At 42.8% G+C, this 19,867-nt stretch overlaps 1 protein-coding gene across 50 annotated transcripts in view; it reads right to left on the bottom strand.

The window, feature by feature from the left end:
* Positions 1-19,867, bottom strand: part of TTN (titin) — a 276,354-nt gene that overhangs the window by 13,117 nt on the left and 243,370 nt on the right. For all 50 annotated transcript variants that reach the window (XM_070798610.1, XM_070798811.1, XM_070798618.1 and 47 more), the window contains 27 exons: positions 19,337-19,633; positions 18,645-19,232; positions 18,250-18,552; positions 17,840-18,136; positions 16,233-16,520; positions 15,822-16,121; positions 14,834-15,136; positions 14,439-14,744; positions 12,563-14,329; positions 11,964-12,257; positions 10,987-11,274; positions 10,568-10,867; positions 8,406-10,472; positions 7,980-8,282; positions 7,577-7,882; positions 7,188-7,478; positions 6,796-7,092; positions 6,354-6,659; positions 4,762-5,067; positions 4,394-4,675; positions 3,616-4,209; positions 3,205-3,492; positions 2,804-3,103; positions 2,028-2,330; positions 1,140-1,442; positions 454-1,038; positions 20-325 (listed from right to left, as the gene is read on the bottom strand). In XM_070798610.1, the coding sequence (XP_070654711.1) occupies positions 20-325; positions 454-1,038; positions 1,140-1,442; positions 2,028-2,330; positions 2,804-3,103; positions 3,205-3,492; positions 3,616-4,209; positions 4,394-4,675; positions 4,762-5,067; positions 6,354-6,659; positions 6,796-7,092; positions 7,188-7,478; positions 7,577-7,882; positions 7,980-8,282; positions 8,406-10,472; positions 10,568-10,867; positions 10,987-11,274; positions 11,964-12,257; positions 12,563-14,329; positions 14,439-14,744; positions 14,834-15,136; positions 15,822-16,121; positions 16,233-16,520; positions 17,840-18,136; positions 18,250-18,552; positions 18,645-19,232; positions 19,337-19,633 (12,168 nt within the window). The remainder of the gene's footprint in view (positions 1-19; positions 326-453; positions 1,039-1,139; positions 1,443-2,027; positions 2,331-2,803; positions 3,104-3,204; positions 3,493-3,615; positions 4,210-4,393; positions 4,676-4,761; positions 5,068-6,353; positions 6,660-6,795; positions 7,093-7,187; positions 7,479-7,576; positions 7,883-7,979; positions 8,283-8,405; positions 10,473-10,567; positions 10,868-10,986; positions 11,275-11,963; positions 12,258-12,562; positions 14,330-14,438; positions 14,745-14,833; positions 15,137-15,821; positions 16,122-16,232; positions 16,521-17,839; positions 18,137-18,249; positions 18,553-18,644; positions 19,233-19,336; positions 19,634-19,867) is intronic.

The raw sequence follows: 19,867 nt of genomic DNA, 5'->3' as shown, positions 1-19,867 counted from the left end.
TCAGAAATTCTTTCCTTACCAAATGGATCTTTGCAAACAACTGGTTCAGATGCAGGGCTGGTCTCGCTTAGGCCAACGTCGTTCTGTGCAATGATGCGGAACTGATACTCGGCATCGGGAACAAGCCCGGTGACGGTGTACATTGTGGTGGTGATCTGAGTCTTGTTGTGTCTGACCCACTTGTCAGTTGAGGTCTCCTTGCGTTCAATATAGTAGCCCGTGACCCGAGAACCACCATCATCTTTGGGCCGGGACCAGGACAGGCTGACGGAACTCTTGGTCACATCGAGTATTTCTGGAGGATTGCTTGGAGGCTCGGGAGGGTCTAGGAATGTAAGTGGGAAACACACATGTTAGCGTACAGTTCCAACTCTTGTAAGCTGGTGATTTTCATTTTGAAACAAAAGAGTACTGAGAGGAAGTTTACAGTGTTGTGGTTGGAAGAGCACTTACTCAGTGGTGTTTTTGGTATGACGGGTTCCTCCGATTTCAAGGGTTTGCTTATTCCAAACTGGTTTTCTGCTGAAACACGGAAATGGTATTCCACATTTTCTTTGAGGCCTTTTACCACCAGAGATGTACCTCGGACTCTGGAGTCAATGGTGTACCAGGCGGATTTAGGCACTTCGCGTCTCTCCAGGATGTACCCCAAGATGTCGGCACCACCGTCATCGGCAGGGGGCCTCCAGCTGACCCTCACAGAGCGAGCTTGTATGTCGTCATATTCAAGTGGCCCTTCTGGAGTGTTGGGATTTCCTATCACCCTGACCTTGATGTAGACAGCCTTCTTGCCACATTTGTTTTCCAGAACCAGGTCATAAGTGCCAGAGTCATCCCTGTCTGCTTCTTTGATTACAAGCTCAGTGTGAGTTTCAGAGGTTGCGATCATGGCACGCTTACTAATGTCTTGGCCTTCCTTGGTCCATTTACATATTGGGAATGGTTTTCCTTTGATCGGTATGGTAAGTCTGATGACTCCACCTTGTCTTACTAAGATACCTTCCTGGTATCTTTCATCAAGTTCATAGTCAGGATATTCTGGGGAGAAAGGTAAGGTTACAATTAGCATTTTGGGACAAAGGCATAGGAAATAAGTCTAAAGGCAAATATAGCAGAAAGGAAGTGATCCCATCTCTTACCAAGCATTTCTGTGACTTTGACTGTTCCTGGTACCTCAGCAGGCTCCCCAGGTCCACCAGCGTTACAGGCTAGGACACGGAATCTGTATTCAGCACCCTGAGGTAGGTGTGTGAGAGTATACTCCCGAATTTTGGTTGGGGTGGTGTTGCATTTGGTCCATTCATGTTGATCGACCTTTTGCATTTCGATCAAGTAGCCCGTGACTTTAGATCCTCCTTCATCTTCTGGTACGCTCCAGGCCAGGGAGACTGATGTCCTTGTTGTGTCGGTAACTCTTGGGTTTTGTGGCTTTCCTGGAGGAGCTGGAAAATAAGAGTAACAACATACTTGTTAAAAGTTTCTGCAAAGTTGATCAGATACTAAATCAGATACTAAAAACCTAATGATTTCAGTGAATTGTGGAGACGTGGAATGTAACATTAGGATATTTTTCGTTTTGTAAATATTTAATTCATTTTATAAGTTAAAACTACTTTAAACTCTTGCTTTTTCCTTTGTCTTATATGTGCTTAGTTTATGATCACTAATTCTATCTTACATTTAACATCAGTTTTTAAACTGCTTCGAGAAATACTAACTTGCTTAAAAATTTTAACTGTGATATAGGGTGTCTATCATGAGTTCTATTTTAAAGAGGGAGAAGTAGATTCAAGAGAAGAATATAAGAAGTTACTTTCCCAACACTGCTAAGGGTTGGGAGTGGGGAGAGGATTGACGACAAAGGACACAAATGAACTTTTTGGGCTGATGGAAATATTCTATATTTTGATTGTGGTGGTGGTTATACAACCATACATTTCCCCAAACTCACAGAATTCTCTATTTCAGGAAGGTGAATAACTATATTAAATTATATCTCACTGAACTTTTATATAAAAGGTATTTACCGATTGGATCCATGGCCACAGTGGGTTTGGAAGGACGGCTTGGTTTTCCAGTTCCTCTCACATTGACGGCTGTGACACGGTGCTCATATTCTAAGCCCTCAATAAGGCCAGTGGAACGGTATCGTGTCATTGTCACTGGCACTTTATTTACGCGGACCCATCGATCTGCTCTCACTTCTTTGCGTTCCACGATGTATCCAGTCACTTGGGAGCCACCGTCATCTTCTGGTGGGTACCAAGTAAGTGTCATGCCCTCACGGGAGACATCAAATATCTGTAATGTTTCTGGAGGTCCAGGAATGTCTGCAGCAAGATGGAGGTAAACACACCATGCACCATGAATAAATTAAAGACTCATACATTGTGTGTCTCGTATATACCATTTTAAAAAGGTATGTAAGACTCTTAGGACTATTTTTCTAGTGTTTTCATTTTTGTACCTTTCTTGCTGTTCCTCATTTTCTTCAATTTCATAAACATTTATTAAACGTGTATTCTGTATTTTTTCCTCACTGTAACAGCCAGTCTTCCCTCCCTCCTTCCTCTCCTTCTACCCATCCTTTCCTAACTCCTTCCTCTCTTTCTTTCATACAAAAACAAAACAAAAACCTTAACCATGTTGAAAACCCCTCCAAGAAAAGGAGGCATAGAAACCTTAGAACGACCCTGGGATTAATTTTGGACCTCTTTTTACTTACATAAGGGCATATTAAAAACAAATTCCTTCTTGTTAACATTTAGAGGTGAGGAGAATGGCAGAAGGGCCCAGGACTTACTGATGCTGCTGCGACATTCTATGACTTCAGACTGCAAGTAGGAGCCAATCCCAAAGCGGTTTGTCGCAGCTACTCGGAACACATACTCATTTCCTTCAATGAGTCTGGTAAACTTAAATGTTGATCTGGTCACTGACTCAGACACAGGCAGCCATCCAGGGCGGTGGGCATCACGTTGTTCTACCACATAGCCACTCAGCGGAGCGCCACCGTCCAGTTCGGGCGGTCCCCAGGAAATGGTCACTGAAGTAGCATCAATTTCATCAACCTTGATAGGCCCAGACGGTGGACCAGGCTTGTCTACAAAAGAAAAGGAAATTCCAGATGTTAATTTTCACTTCAAATCAAAATTGGGTGACTGAGCATCAACAATTTGCTTGTGCCTTTTCCCATGTCCCTACCGAGAATGATGACTTTAATGGTCTCTGATGTAGTTCCGGTCACATTCTTCAGTTCAAGTACATAGTCTCCAGTATCTTTGATAGTGGTTTCCCGGATGGTTAATTTAGCTACCTTAGTATGAGTTTCAACTGTGACACGCTCTGATTCTCTTAGTTTAGAACCAGCGAAGAACCAGGAAGCAGCAGGAGGTGGGCGGCCAGCGATTGGTATTACCAGCTCTACCGGTCTGCCAGCTGGGACATGGATGGTCTTTTGAGGCATTGTAGAAAGATCAATTGTTGGCAACACTATGAGAAAGAAAGTAGAAATTTATTCTTAAGTATAATTTCTAATGACAGGACGTAATGAATTCTGAGTGTTTCCTTCATTTTGCTTTACTATTACTGTTATCTTGGTGTTTTGGTACATACCTCTGAGGTCTTGTACAGTCACGGCTGTGACGATCTCTCTTGGTTCTGACACACCTTTCTCGTTTTGTGCCCTTACTCTAAATAAGTACTGTTCACCTTCGTTTAAGGAAATAACAGTGTGCTCTAGGACTGTGGGTTTTAAGGTGACAACCTTCATCCATCTCTCAGTGCCAGCTCTGCAGGCCTCAAGAACATAGCCAGTGAGTCGGCTCCCACCGTCATAGAGTGGTTTCTCCCAGGCAAGGGTAACAGTGGATTTGGTGACATCGACCACTTCTAGCTTCGTAGGCACCAAAGGCACTTCTGAGACCAGAACTGCATCAGATGTTTCACAAGGTTCTCCAATGCCATAAATATTTTCTGGCAACACCCTGAAATAGTACATGGCTCCTTCTATAAGTCCAGAAATCCTGTACAGTGTCTTGCTGCATTTGGTAGTTACTGTTTTGAATGCTCTCATGGCAGCTTCACGCTTTTCAATAATATAGTTGTTGACAGGTGCTCCACCATCAATTGTGGGAACTTCCCAAGTGATGGTCACAGAATCTCTTGATACTTCCTTAACTTTCACTGAAGGACAGGGTCCAGGAGTATCTAAAAAAACAGAGAATGAAGGATGCATACTTCTTATTTGACAGATTAGTTGATAGATTTTGGGGGGAAAGGGGTTAGGAAAATATACTTAACATAGTCCCTTCTAGAGAGGTGATCAATCAGAAGTCAAGGTGTTTGTTTTTAAAGAACCTACTCATTGCATAGTATTAAGACCAATACTTACCGTATACTTTAACAAGGACAGTTGCTGATTTCTTGCCAGATTGGTTTTCGGCTTCAATGGTGTATTTTCCAGCATCGTACCGGTTAACTTTGTCCACAATAAGCAAAGAATAACTCTCAGTGGTGTCGATGATCGCCCGACTTGCAAGGTCAATGCCCTTTTTGCTCCATGTGATGACGGGTGGTGGTCTTCCAGATACAGACACCATCAGCCGTAGTGAGGCCCCAGCTCTGATGGTCACGGTCTTCTTTAAATCATCTGCAAGCTCCAGATCTGGTATTTCTGGAAAGTAAATGTCAAAGCTTAATTAATTTATGAACAAGTGTGATGAGAAAAATAATTCACCTAAAACCTTGAATTATAAATACCCAGTCTTTCCACAGGCTCAATTTCTGCAGTTGACTCGCTGTATTCGCTCATGCCCTTCACGTTCACAGCAGCAACTCTGAAGGAGTACTTCTGGCCCATTTTAAGGTCTGTCACAGTGAATTCATTGTTTCTTATTGTGGCGTTGGTATGCACTCGGTACCACTGATCAGTGTCCTTCTCTTGCATTTCAAGAACATATCCTATGATGTCAGTGCCACCGTCATACATGGGCTTGGTCCAGGCTAAACTGATGCTGTGTTTGGTGGTATCCACAACTCGTGGAGCAGAAGGTGGTCCAGGGGTGTCTGTAGAAAGAAGGATATTATACAAATAAGGAAGCTTTGAGATTTGTATTTTTGATTTGTAAGATTCACTCAGGCATTGCTGTTCTTTGTCTACACTCACTGAGATGTTCTTTGTAACTAAGGTCTTCTGATATTGCAAGATGGCACTGTGTTCTGGAGTTACTATTTTTATTATTTTAAGAGTTAAAAACTTCTTTAGAAAGGCAGATGTTTCTCCCTGGCCACCTTGGCTAGATACACTGTGTCCTGCTAAGTTCATTGCTTACAGTACCCATTCTCAGGAACTTTTTTTTTCTCTTTTTGGCTGTGCCCAGTGGCATATAGGCAGAGAAGGCAATGGCAAGCCACTCCAGTACTCTTGCCTAGAAAACCCCATGGATGGAGGAGCCTGGTGGGCTGCAGTTGGGGTTGCTACAAGTTGGACGCCACTGAGTGACTTCACTTTCACGCATTGGAGAAGGAAATGGCAACCTGCTCCAGTGTTCTTGCCTGGAGAATCCCAGGGACGGGGGAGCCTGGTGGGCTGCCGTCTATGGGGTTGCACAGAGTCGGACACAACTGAAGTGACTTAGCAGCAGCAGCAGCAGTGGCATATAGGAACCTAGTTCCCCAACCAGGGATTGAACCTGTGCCCCCTGCAGTGGAAGCACAGAATTTCAACCACTGGACCACTGGGGAAGTCCCAGGGACCTTTCTTTAGTAGCTCAGCTTTCAACAAGGTCAATATTCTTGTCACCTCTACATTTCCAGTAAGTACAGGAATAAATATCTTCTACTTCCTCTCAGTCCATTCCAGTGATTTATTCCTTTTAGTTCTTAGGCTTAAACTTTGTACAAGGATTTGCCAACTTATTTTTGAGGCTCTTGTGACAATTATTTTGTTAGGTACTTATTAAGAAAGTAGAAACTTTCTGTTCTGCTAAGCCTCTTAAAGGAGACATTGTCCTTTTTTTTCTCTTCAGTAGTTATTATCATTACAACAAAATTATCTCCATCCTTAGGAAGATTTGAAAAAGACATCCCTTTCATATTGGTAGTAGGAAAAAAAATTTTTTTTCACAGATTAGAAAATAACAGCAATAATTTCCAGCAATGTAACTGCTAACTTATCAACAGAAGTACTTGTTGAAATATTTTCTGTCTTAGGCTGTAAAGTCCTTCTAATAAGCATATGCCTTTCTAGGCCAGTCATAACTTCTACGAGTTCTTGGAAATTACATATTGGACAATTCTTTGTAATATGATTTTGATGGGCATTAGGAGTATGAATGAGTCTTGGAACTCACATGATGGTTCTCTGCAGGAGATAAAGTTGGAAGCTTCGCTGGGTTCGCTGTTACCAGCAGCGTTTACTGCAGTCACCCGGAACTGGTAATCACAGCCTTCCATCAGGCCAGTCACCTTCAGCCTGGTGTCGTACACCACGTGGTCCTTGTTGACACGCGTCCAGCGCAGGCTCTTCTTCTCACGCTTGTCTACCAAGTAGTTGCTGATGTCGTTGCCACCGTCAGATTCAGGTTTCGTCCACTGAATGATGATATGCTCTTTGCCAGCCCCAACTTCTTCAGGTATGCCAGGTTGTGATGGAATCGCTGTTTATATTTTTATGAGAATAAAAGGTTGATCAGAATTGCACAAAATCACTATTTCTATGACTGTCTGCCCCCTGCCCATCCCATCCCCTGATCCCATGACACTTCCACTGGCAAGTTAAGTGTTAATACTCACTGAAGGAGTTTCTGGCAACAATGGGCTCTGATTCAACAGGCACACCAGGGCCATATTTGTTTACTGCCCGCACTCGGAATATGTATTCGTTGTTCTTGATGAGTCTAGTAACCACATGGGATAGGGTGGGGCATTCGCCTTCCACAATCACCCAGTTGAGCCTGCTCGTCTCGCGTCGTTCCACGATGTAGTGAGTAATTTCTGCTCCTCCATCTTCCTGAGGAAGGCTCCAGGCTAAAGTGCACTTCTCCTCAGTTACTCTGCTGACGGTGAGCTTTCCACATGGGCCCGGGGAATCTAAAACAGATGTAGGAATGAGCAATGAGGAAGGTCCTTCTTTCTGCACACATTTGAGAAAGCTATGGAGATCAAAAATCGTTTGACCCTCTTACCGAGAACCTTGACCAGGACAGACACAGCCTTTGTCCCGCTGGCATTCTTCACTGTTAAAGTGTATTTTCCACTGTCACTTCTGTCACAGAACTTGATCACAGCAGTTGCTCGTTTGCCCGTATACTGCAGAGAGATTTTCTCACACATATCTAGTTCTTTGTCCCCTTTGGTCCAGATAATCTTGGGTTCAGGTTTGCCACCAACTGCAGCATCAAGAACAAGATCCGAGCCTGCTCTGATGGTGACCAGATCACCCTGTAATCTGGCATCCAGTTCGGCTTTGGGTGGAGCTGTCATAGACAAAATGTGAATGAATGCGTGATAGTCTGTTGTCACAGAAATTGTGATCATTTAAAAGGAGAACGTGGATTATTATTATTATTTTTACCGTATTCATCTCGGCAAGTGATGGGGCCTGTGGATTCTGATCCTTTGCTAATTACGCCTGCTGCATTCTTGGCCAACACACGGAATTCGTAAGTGTCTCCCTCACTGAGAGCAGTAACGGTGAAGAAATTGTCAGATACGATGGTGTAGTTGCACTTGAGCCAGCGACCGTCTCCAACTTCGCTGACTGGCTTACGCTCTATGATGTAGCCCACGACCTTGCTGCCGCCATCATACACCGGGGCAGACCAGATCAGTGACACTGTCGATCGGGTGACATCTGTTACCTCTGGTCTTCCTGGTGCATCTGGAAGGGAGGCAAACGTGAGGTTAAATACAACTCTGAATTCTGCTAGTACTGATGATGATGATAAACAAATGTACCCTTAAATTTTGACACCTACCCACTGGGTTTTGAGCCATCACAGGTCTCGAAGCTTCGCTGGCTTTGCTAACGCCTGCGGCATTGAGTGCATATGTTCTGAACTGATATTCCAGTCCTTCTACCAAACCGGTCACTTTGTAGTTGCACTCTAAGCATGGTACTTTGTTTTCTTTGACCCAAAGAATGGTGTTACGTTCTTTCTTCTCAACCCAGTAGCCGATGACTTTACTGCCACCATCATGGTAGGGTTCTTCCCAGCGAATAGACATGGCATTTGCAGACACATAGTAAACCTCAGGTCTGGTAGGTGCACTTGGTGGGACTAAATATAAACAGAGGTATCAAAATATAAATTGAGTTTCAAAATACAAATACAGAATATAAATAACATTCAGGGGAAATGTTTAATCATAGAGACTTGGTAATATGATTTTAATTTTCTTACCAAATGGATGCTCAGCCACGATTGGTGCTGATTCTACAGGCTTGCTGACACCAAATCTGTTCTCTGAACTGACACGGAAAGAATATTCCATATATTTTGTGAGATGAGTGACTTTAATCTGAGTGCGCTTGACACTGGAATTGACAAGCTGCCAAGCTGTTGTACCCGATTCCCGCTTTTCAACAATGTAATTGGTAATATCAGTGCCTCCGTTGTCTTGAGGTTCAGCCCATGACAGGACACATGATTCAGCTGAGATAGATGAGACTTCAATGGGGCCGGTTACTGGACCTGGCCTTCCGATGACCACAACTGTGATGGTAAATGTTTTAACACCAGCTGTATTTTCCAGGGTCAAGAAGTACCTTCCAGAGTCACCTCTCATGCTGTCCTTTACAGACAAGGTGGTTCTGTCTTTTGTCGTCGTGATACTCACTCGATCTGTCTCCTTAAGTCTCATTTCTTCAAGTTTCCATGTTACCTTGGGGGCGGGACGACCACTGATTGGCACGTCAATGGTAAATGTGCTTCCTGCTTTGCAAGTTATGAGCTGATTGGTAATTCCAGTGAGGTCAGCAGTGGGCTCAATTTGAGGCTCCTTGATGATGACAGAAGAGAAGGCTTCCCTGGGTTCACTGTAGCCGGCGTCATTCTTGGCCTTCACGCGGAATTCATATTCAGTGTTCTCAACGAGGCGCTCCACTGTGAAAGTCATCTGTTTGGTGTGACCAGCTTCAACCCAGAAGTCAGATCCCTTTTGTCTCATTTCGAGCAGGTAGCCAGTGATTCGGCTGCCTCCGTCATGGTCAGGTTTAAGCCAAGCTAAGACTACAGAGGACTTGCTTGTGTCAACAATATCAAGTCTCCTAGGTGGAGCAGGTTGTTCTGTGGCTACCATTGGTTCTGGCATTTCATAGGGTTCACCAACACCATACTCATTTTCTGCAGAAACACGGAAATAGTATGGAACGCCTTCTAGCAGGTCACTGACCCTGAGGATCTGACGAATGCATTTTTCACTGACCACCTGCCAGCTACGGCGACTGGCTTCTCGTTTCTCTACCACGTAGTGATGAATTCGGGCACCTCCATCAAGGAGAGGGGCATCCCACATCAATGTAGCAGAGCCCCGGGTCACATCCTTGAAGGTAATCGGGCCAGGTGGGCCAGGAGAGTCCAGCACCTTTACAGTGAATGTGATTGACTTACTACCGCTGTTGTTTTCTACAGTAAGGGTATATTTCCCTGCGTCGGTTCTGTTGCAATTTTCCACAGTGAGGGTGCTGAAGGAATCTGTTGTGTGGATGTCAGCCCGAATGCTAAGGTTAGAGTCCGGTTTGCTCCATACAGCTGTCGGAGTTGGTCTACCCTGATAGGCAATGAAGAGGCGAATGCTGGCCCCAGCTCTCACAACATGAGTCTGCTTGAAGTTGGCATCGATGTCTAACTCAGGAGCTGATAACCGGTCAACTGCTTTAATGGTGCCAGTTACTTCACAGCTGTCTCCTTTTCCAGCAGCATTGATAGCACTGACCCGGAATTTGTATTCTTCACCTGCTTGCAGATCGGTGACTGTATATCTCGTTTTCACACATGCTTCTACGTTCACCTTGTGCCAGTCTCCCAGGTCAGCTTTGCACATTTCAATAATATACCCAATTATCTCCAATCCTCCGTCAAACACTGGCTTAGACCACTCTAAGCTCACAGTTGTCTTTGATGTGTCTGTCACTTTGACCACAGTAGGCGCGCCTGGTGGGTTGACAGGCTCTCTGCATTTGATTAGTCGTGAGACGCCGCTTGCAGGCCCTACCCCTGCGGCATTTTCAGCCATGACGTGGAATTCATACTCGTTGCCCTCCGTCAGACCTGTGACTTTGAATCTTGTCTCACAGATGGGTCGTTTGCTGATCACTTTCACCCATCGCGTGCTCTTCTTTTCTCTCCTTTCAAGGATGTACTGTTGAATTTCACTGCCACCATCTGATTCTGGCCTGGCCCATGTTAGAGTAATGCTATTGCCTGTTACATTACTAGGTTCTGGAGTGCCAGGGGCATCAGGAATAGCTGTGAGATAAAAACAGAGAAAGAAACCAATTAGACATGTTTGCTTGGAAACTGACCTTATGACATAGTGCCACTTAGTGAAAATGGTCACTTACTGTACTGTATTTGAGCAACCACTGGGTCAGAATCCAGTGGCCTGCTAACACCAAACTTGTTAACTGCAGAAATACGGAATTGGTATTCATTGCCAGTTATTAGTTTCGTGGCTGTGTAGCTGAGGGCTTCACAATTGTCCTCGATGAGTGCCCAAGCAAGTCTGCTGGTTTCCCGTTTTTCAATCAGGTAGTGAGATACGGGGGCACAGCCGTCATTGTGTGGCGCATCCCACCACAAGGTCATCTTCTCGCCAGTTATATTGGTGAATCTTATTGGCCCAACTGGTTTTCCTGGTGTATCTATAAGAAAAAGATTCTGGAGTTAGTTTCTTTTCCCTTGTCCATTAAAATGCAATCAGGCCTGTCTTTAATCCAAGTTCTGTACATTGTAAGAGTAAGAAGCTATTCTAGAGTTTTACCTTGTACTCGCACTGTAATCTCTGCTTTTGTGGAGCCAGATGCGTTTTTGGCTTCCACTCTGTATACACCACGATGGTCCCGGGTGGCATCTCTAACAAAGAGGCTGGTGGATCCAAGGACATCGGTTATTTCCATGTTCATCTTCTTCTCAATTTCTACTCCATCTTTGAACCAGGTTACTCGAGGTACTGGTCGTCCTTGTACCAAAGCTTTAATTCTAAGGCTCTCTCCAGACTTAATAGTGATACCATCAAAGTACTCAGGGCCAAACTCTACAGTTGGTGCAACTGTAAAAGAAATAGAATTATATACATTAACTTGGTTTAATAAAGACAGAAACAAACATGTTTTTCATTAGCACCATATCATAAAGCCTGGAAGGGTAATCCTTATACCAAAGGCTATTTTGAAAGTATGATTGACGGTTGAGAATTTAGACTCTAAGGTTAAACATTTGCATATTGTTATCTCCTTTGTTATGTCTGTCATGTTACTACTCTTGAATTTCCACTTGTAAAACGAGGAATGAAATATTTGTAGGTCATCTACTTCCTAATGCTGTTGCATATTCAAACGAGTTGCTGTTCCACGCCATTAGCTGCACTCAGGCAAAATAATAATTGTGCTGTTGAATTTGTGTTGTATTTTTGTGATTTCAATAGAAATGGACTGTTATTCTTGAGAACTTTATTCTTTATTATAAATGACTGAAATTACAAAGCTAAAAACCATCCCCATTTGCATGCTATTTATGTGGAAATGAAAGAATAGACGCAGTAAAAAGTTGATGCTAATCACATCTTTTTCTTCTCTTCATCTGAGAGGTAGAAAAATCTAATTCACCTACCTAACAACCTTTGGTAATCTGTATGAAATATTGGTTTTATTCTCACTTTACACACCAGGGACCAAAAATATATATATTTAAAAACATGAATGTTCTTAGTTACACTGGAAATCAGTCGTAAATGCTTACCATTTTCATCTCTGGTCATGATAACACCAGAAGACTGTGACGGCGGGCTTATGGTTCCAACAGCATTTCTTGCGATTATTCTGAACTCATATCGATCCCCAGGACTGAGTCCTGTTACCGTGTACTGACATTCACTGACGTCAGTAAAGTTGCATCTGGTCCAGCGATCGCTCCCTTGCCGTTTCTCGATGCTGTAGGCCACTATCTTACTGCCTCCATCACGCAGCGGTGGGTTCCATTTCAGTGTGATGGTTTCCCGGGTGACGTCAATGTAGTCAGGAGTGCCAGGTGGGTCTAAAAATTATATGAAAGTTAAAGGTGTCATTACTTCTGTAATCAACTCTTAATCTTCAATGGAAGGGGGGAAAAATGAATAAATTCCCCAAACTCATTATAGCCATTAATTGAAATTTTTTGGTATCAGAATCTTAAAAAAATTTTTTTTAATTACTTTATTAGACTGATTTAAAATCATTCCCCTTGCTTTACCTGACCAACTCTAGTGTCAAGAAAATATGTGAGAAGGTGATACGTGGAAGAAAATTAGTAACACATTAGTTGCTGAATGAAATAGACTGGAATAATCTTCAGTCACTTACCTACTGGGGAAACAGCTAAGGTAAATTTGCTTGGGTCGCTAGGTGAGCTTAGGCCAGCAGAATTTTCAGCGAATACACGGAACTGGTAATCCAGGCCTTCCATTAATCCAGTAGCTCTATATTCTCTTCCAGATATTGGTGACATATTAATTCTTTGCCAGAGGATGCTGTTTCTTTCTTTCTTTTCAACATGGTATCCAGTAACTTCTGAACCACCATCATAAACTGGAGCATCCCAAGTGAGTGACATGCCATCAGAAGTCACATTGTATGTAACTGGCTTTCCTGGGGGGCCAGGAATCCTGAACTGGTGTTTGGCCAAAATGATGTTTGAGACAAGTGGTTGGCTGACTCCATATCTGTTTTCTGCCCTAACTCTAAACTGATATTCGGCATCTTTGACTAGATTAGGAACTTTGAAAGTTGTCCGGGCAACGCTGGAACACACCATCTTCCAATTAGTTTGTGAAGCTTCTCGCTTCTCAATGCTGTAACAGGTAATTTCACCTCCTCCATCATCATCAGGCACATCCCAGGACATGATGACACTATCGGCCTTGATTTCGTCGAATCGAATGGGCCCTTTGGGCTTAGATGGCGGGCCAAGTGTGATGACTGTAATGGGATATGTGTTTCGACAGACTGCGTTATCGAGAATAATGGTGTATTTCCCTCCATTCTCCTTCTTCGCATTCTTTATACTCAGAGTAAGTTTGTTTTCGGTTTTACCCAAACGAACAAGTTCACTTTCTTTCAGTGGCAAACCGTCTTTCAACCAACTGATAGATGGCTTGGGTTTCCCTTTGTAAGGTAATTCGAGGTGCACATTATGTCCGATTCTCACAGCGACTTGCGCCCCTGGGATTTCTGACAGGTCAACTTCAGGTGGAATTACCAGTTCTTTCACTGTGACTGGCCCAATACTGACACTGTCGCTCAGCCCTTTCTCATTTCTGGCAGACACTCTGAACTCCAGCTCTGACAGTTCCTTGAGCTTGCCAACCTCAATTTCACATGTCTTACTTATGCCAGCATGTGACCACGTTTGTTCACCTTTACCTTTCCTTTCCACAATATAATCTGTGATTACACTACCACCATCGAAGTCAGGCTTGGTCCAGCTCAGCGTAACAGATGTCTTTGTTGAGTCTTTCACTGAGAGATCGCGTATAGGTGCTGGTACCTCGGCAGCCTTCACAGGCTCTGTGGTTTCACAGGGTTCCCCAATTCCAATTTCATTCACTGCAAAAACTCTGAAGAAGAACGGAGTTTTCTCTGACAAATCGGTTACTTTAAAGGATGTGCTAGAACATTTGTGTGACACAGAAGACCATGTTCTCTTGGTGGCATCTTTCTTCTCAATGATGTAATTAATTATAGGAGATCCTCCGTCAATGAGAGGAGGGTCCCAGAACAAAGTGACTGTGCCTTGAGAAACATGTTTAACCTGTAGGTTTTGGCAGGCGGCTGGTGTGTCAAGCACTTTAACACTCACAGTTGAAGACTTTGGTTGACCAACACCATTTTCTATTGTGAGAATATATTTGCCTGTATCATGGCGAGTGACTTGAGGGATAGTGAGTATTGAAGATGAGTCCGTGTTTTGAATGCTGTAGCGGGCATCACTGCCAAGATTCTTCTCATCTTTTCTCCACGTGACAGTAGGTGGAGGTCTGCCTTTGAAGGGAACCAACGCGTGTACATCTTCGCCAGCTTTAGCTATAATGGAGGTCCTGAAAGCCACGTCCAGGTCGATCTCTGGTTCCTCTGTAGACATAAAACAGACATATACAGTGAATTTTAAAGCAAGGAAATGAGTGATTTCCTGGAGGGTCTCTATTAAAATAAAAACATAATCATATCAGTAGGCACGTACCCAGTATGTCTTTGGCTTGTACGGGTTCGGTCATTGCTATAGGTTCACCTTGTCCGGCACAGTTTACGGCAGACACCTGGAAGTAGTAATTGACTCCGGGACTCAGGTTCGATACCACATATTCTGTAGTTCTGACTTCTCCTTTGGTAGAGACAACAGTCCATTCCTCTTCCTCTCCTTGTCTCATGGCAACAACATATCCAGTAACAGCACTGCCCCCATCGTAGACAGGTTTACTCCATCCAAGAGTGATGGAGGATTTAGTTGAATCTGCAATTCTTATCTTAGCCGGTGGGCCTGGTGGATCTGGAATGGACAGTCAGAATACCGTAATTATGCAATGATGTACAACTGGGCGACGTGAAAGATGACACAGGTGAAGAGGCCACACTTACCAATAGGATCAGCAGCTTTGTAGAAGTCAGAGGGTTCAGAAAATGGACCCTGTCCAGCAGCATTTACAGCACAAACTCGGTATTGATAGTCACTGTGTTCCGTGAGTCCTGTCACTTTCTGTCTGGTGTCACGGATTGTCTCCTTTAGGACTTTAAACCATCCAAGACTCTTCTTGTCTCGTTTCTCCAGGATATAGCCGCTTATGTCACTACCACCATCTGCAACTGGCCTGCTCCAGACAACAGTCATCGAATTCTTGTTAATCTTTGTCACCTCTGGCACGCTTGGAGGCCCAGGTGTGACTGTTTGAAAAGGAAGAGGAAAATGAGTTAAAAGAATCAACATTACTGATAGATTCTACCTTTTAATCTTCAAGTCCTACTTAAGAACATTCGTCTCATTTATTATATTTTCCACCTGGTGAAAAGGATCATTATGAGAAGTGATATGATGAGCAAGAAAATAAGTCAGTCAAGCTCTGGAAACTATTAATAGCTAGCAGAATAGTATTTGTTTACTTATTAATTTATCTATGGTCATGTCACACAGCTTGTGGGATCTTAGTTCCCCTGGCCAGGGACTGAACTCAATCTCTGCCAGTGAAAGCATCAAGTCCTAACTGCTGGACTGCCAGGGACATCCCAGTTTATTTTTAAGTTTTCATGAATTTTATTCATTTCAGTGAGTAATGATAGAAATTTGAGAGATGAGATGCTATCTGAGCATACAGACATTTGTAAATGGATTAGTAATGGCTGCGTGAACAGTAGAAGAGTCTTGAAGATAATCTAAGCCAAAATTTACCAAACTTGCTGTTGGAGATACTATTTAGTGCCTTGAATCAAAACAAGGTCTCATTTATTTCAAAGCAATTACAACTAATACTCAAGGAATAAAATGATCACCTGGTAGGATTTGATACAATGAAAATAAGTAAATAAATTTTCATGTATTTGATTTTAGTTTTCTAATGAAATCGTATCTCACCAAACGCATTCCTTGCTATCACTGGGTGAGATTCCAGCGCATCACCAATTCCATATTTGTTCACAGCGCGAACCCGGAAGATGTATTCATTTCCTTTGATAATTTTGGTGGTCTTAATGATGCACTCTTCCAAATTTTCAGACACCATAGACCACACAACGCGGCTTGTCTCACGCTTTTCCACGATGTAGTGAGTGATTTTTGCACCACCATCATCTGCCGGAGGCTGCCAGAGAAGAGTTATCTTTTCAGCAGTGACAGTCTTAAATTCAATTGGTCCACCTGGAGGTCCTGGTTTGTCTGTCAATGAAAGAACAAAATGGTATATTAATAAATTTAGAAAGGTTTCTAATTGAAAATCATTAAATTTTAGGCAATGAAATATGATGTTGGCCTGCATTCAGCACCTACCAAGGATCTGCAGTCTAATTGTGGCTGAGGCTGAGCCCAAGGCGTTCCTTAGTTTTAATTCATAGGTTCCACTATTAAGGCGAGTTGCATCTTTGATGAGTATAGATGCAAGGTCAGTGGTATTTTCGACACACACCAGTGCATTGGTTTGTAACTCTTTGTCATCTTTATACCACTCAATTGTAGGCTCAGGTTTGCCAGAAATGCCAGCTCTGAGCTTTACAGATGTCCCTGCTCTGTATTTGACAACTTCTGTATATTCTAGAGGCAAATCAATTACAGGTCCACCTGTAAGAAAAACAGATCATAAATATTTAAAAGATCACAAGGATGAAGAAAATAATCTCGGCAACTTCAAAGTAAGCTCACTGGCCTTTATTAAATAATAAATGTACACACGGTAGTTCTAATCCCATTTATATTTTATATTTAATTTTATAAGCTACTCTTCTATCCCAGATGAGGAGGAAAGATTGTGAGCAAGCTCTGAACCCCAGTGACAGCACTAATTGCACAGGGATTTAAGTGCCTGTGAAATGTAAAGTCCGTTACGTGTTTTATTCCAGGAATGAAATGGGACACAGAACAATGACCTCTTGTTTTTATTTCCCTTCCCAGTTCACTGGTATCCAAGTGGGGGCAGTTTACAGCAGACCCTTAATGCTGAATTCTCTACTCACAGGGCTGTATACTCCCCTGGACTGGTTTTGTGCCAGGCTGCTTACAAGTTTTGAGAAACAGAATTAACGTGACTTGCTTCACAGTCTCACAAATACTGACTCAGTGTCTACTAAGCCTGGTTCATAGAGAGAGGCCCGAGGAGTCTCATCATGAAGATGGAAGTGGGTACTTCTGCCCGGATACCACAGAGATTCCCCCTTGGAAATGGGGGACTTTTAGAAACAGCATCACTGGGTACCTAACTCTCATGAAATTTTAGTTTTTAAACTACTGTTGAGTTGAATGTGCTACTTAATTTCCAGTAGTGTATTTTGGGATGTGTATGTGTATTTCGGACAACAGCAATGTCGAGAGAATTCTGAAGTCTGTTTGAATTTCCCCTCTATCATTCATAAGCTGCTTTGATGTTGGGGAAGTTATGTACGCACTCTAAACCTCACTTTCTCTTCTGTAAAATGAGCTAATCTTAAGGCTGTTAGAACTAGGGGAGAGAATTCATGGAAGGTACACAGCAAATGTTAGCTACTGCTAATATTTATCATCATTAACACCTCTGTTTAGTTTTTCACTTAAGAGGAATATTCTCTGAGCATCCAACCATCACTTTAATTATTGATGCTGAAATTTTTAAATAGAAACATGAAACATAAACTAATTCATATAATCAAAGAATCATAAAAGACTGAAATCAGAAAGGCCTTTTGCTATCCTGTAGTCCAAATCTCACGTTTTACAGTTAAGCCAAAAGGCCTGGGGTGTTATGGAATTTTCCTAAGACCACCCGCCACCCCCAGGTAATTCATAATTTCTCCTAAATATTTAACAAGGTACATAGTAAAAGTTATCCTATAGATTAGGACCAGAAAAAGTAAGATAGAATATTGAGTTAAATTACTGCTGTGGTTCAAAGTACTAAAAATGCTTACCATAAGAATCAATGCACGTAATGGGGCCTACAACCTCGGATGGATTGCTGATGGACCCGACAGCATTTCTAGCAAAGACACGGAATTCATACTGGGCATTCTGAGTCAAGCCAGAGACAGTGAAGTGAGTCTCGGTAACATTGGTAAAGCTGGCCTTGGCCCATCTGCCATCTGGAAGGTCTCGTCTCTCAACCATGTAGCCTGTAATCTTGCTTCCTCCATCAAAAGCGGGTTGTTGCCATGAAAGGTTGACAGAGTTCTTTGAAATGTCAGTGATACGGACGTTTCTTGGGGGTTCTGTGATAAGACAGAAAGCAGATTAGTGGCACTTAGATCATTATTTTACTTTGCAGAAAGAAGGTTTGCATCGCTAGGTAGTCAGAACTGTCCTTCTTGTGACAAATACATACCGCAGGCATCAATGGCTAGGACTGGTTCCGAAGGATGGCTGGGTTTCCCAATACCAGCAGCATTTTCTGCATACACCCTGAATTCATAGATTAATCCGGCACTAATTGTTGTGACTTTGAAGTAAGTTGTGCGGATGACCATTTTGTTGGCTTTTTGCCATAAGATACTGTTTCTGTCTTTCATCTCCAGGTGATAGCCTGTAACTGGACTGCCTCCATTGGACACTGGTTCATGCCAGCCCACGGTGATACTTTCTCGAGTGACATTGGTGACCCATGGTGTAGATGGTGGTCCAGGTGTTGCTATGAAAGACAGAAATCCCATGGTTAATATAGACATTTCAGACATTTTTGTATTTGGAAATGTGGGATCTTTGAGCAGTTCGACAACTTACTGTATGGTAGTTTGACAACCACACAAGCTGAATCTATGTGGTCACTGATGCCGAAGCGGTTTTCTGCCTTGATGCGGAATTGGTATTCTTCTCCCGTGGTCAGTTTCATGACTTTAATCATGGTTCTTGCAACTGTTGCAGACACTTCCGTCCATACTGCAGTACTTGTCTCTCTCTTAAGTACAATGTAATTGGTAACCTGACTTCCACCATCATACTTAGGTGGCTCCCATTTGAGAGTCACGCTGTCTTCAGTTATATCACTTATCACAACAGGGCCAGTTGGCGGACCAGGTCTGTCCAGTACAACGATGTTAATGAAAGCTTTGGTCGTTCCACTGGAGTTGGCAGCTGTGATCTCATATCTTCCAGCATCAGCGGCAACGCTTTCTTTGAGATTGATGGTCAGGTTTTCAGCAGTAATTTCAGTATTAAATCTCATGGTTGCTTTCAGTGGGACACCATCTCTTGACAAGGTCACTTTGGGCAGTGGTTTTCCAGAAATTGGAATGTCAACTTTAAGGTTTGAACCAGCTCTAACGTAGACGGTATGGCTTGGGAAATTCTTCATGTCAATTTCAGGTGGTTCTGAAAAATAAGAGTAGAGAAGATGAAGGTGAAAAAAGTGTTTTTTCCAAGTTGACTTAACGCAAATAATTTCAAATTTTGCTTCTACATAAAATTAAACGTACCTAGTTGCTCCTTAATAAGAACAGGAAGCAGAAGCTCTCTGGGGTCACTCAGGCCAGCTTGATTTTCAGCAAACACCCGGAAAAAGTATTCAGAATTCTGCCTCAGACCAGAAACAACATGGTGGGTTGACTTTACCACCGCACATCTCATCCAGGTCGTCTGTCCTTTTTCTAGTGCTTCAATGACATAATGCACAATTCTGCTTCCACCGTCATGCTCTGGCTTCAACCAGGCCAGGGAAACACTGTCTCTGGATACACTTGTTACTCCAAGTTTTTCAGGTGGGCTTGGCTTTTCTATGAAAGTAAAACATCAGAAGAAAGGGAAGATTATTGCAACATTTTTCCCCACATGTGTTCTTTCTGCCTTGTCAAAAGGAAAAATTTTAATGAAGGCATACAATTACTTTGAGACTTCTTTACTTTTTATATGATCAGTTTAGCTTTTGAGTCAAGCAAAACTTTCCCAGGCTTTGTCATTTTATGTCACAGCATGTCATAGCATTCAGATCAAATAAGCATCAAATGACC

This window comes from Bos indicus, chromosome 2, assembly GCF_029378745.1.
Source record: "Bos indicus isolate NIAB-ARS_2022 breed Sahiwal x Tharparkar chromosome 2, NIAB-ARS_B.indTharparkar_mat_pri_1.0, whole genome shotgun sequence".
NCBI classification, from domain to species: domain Eukaryota; kingdom Metazoa; phylum Chordata; class Mammalia; order Artiodactyla; family Bovidae; genus Bos; species Bos indicus.
The sequence above is the reverse complement of the archived record's forward strand: the minus strand, read 5'-3'. Positions and strand labels throughout refer to the sequence as shown.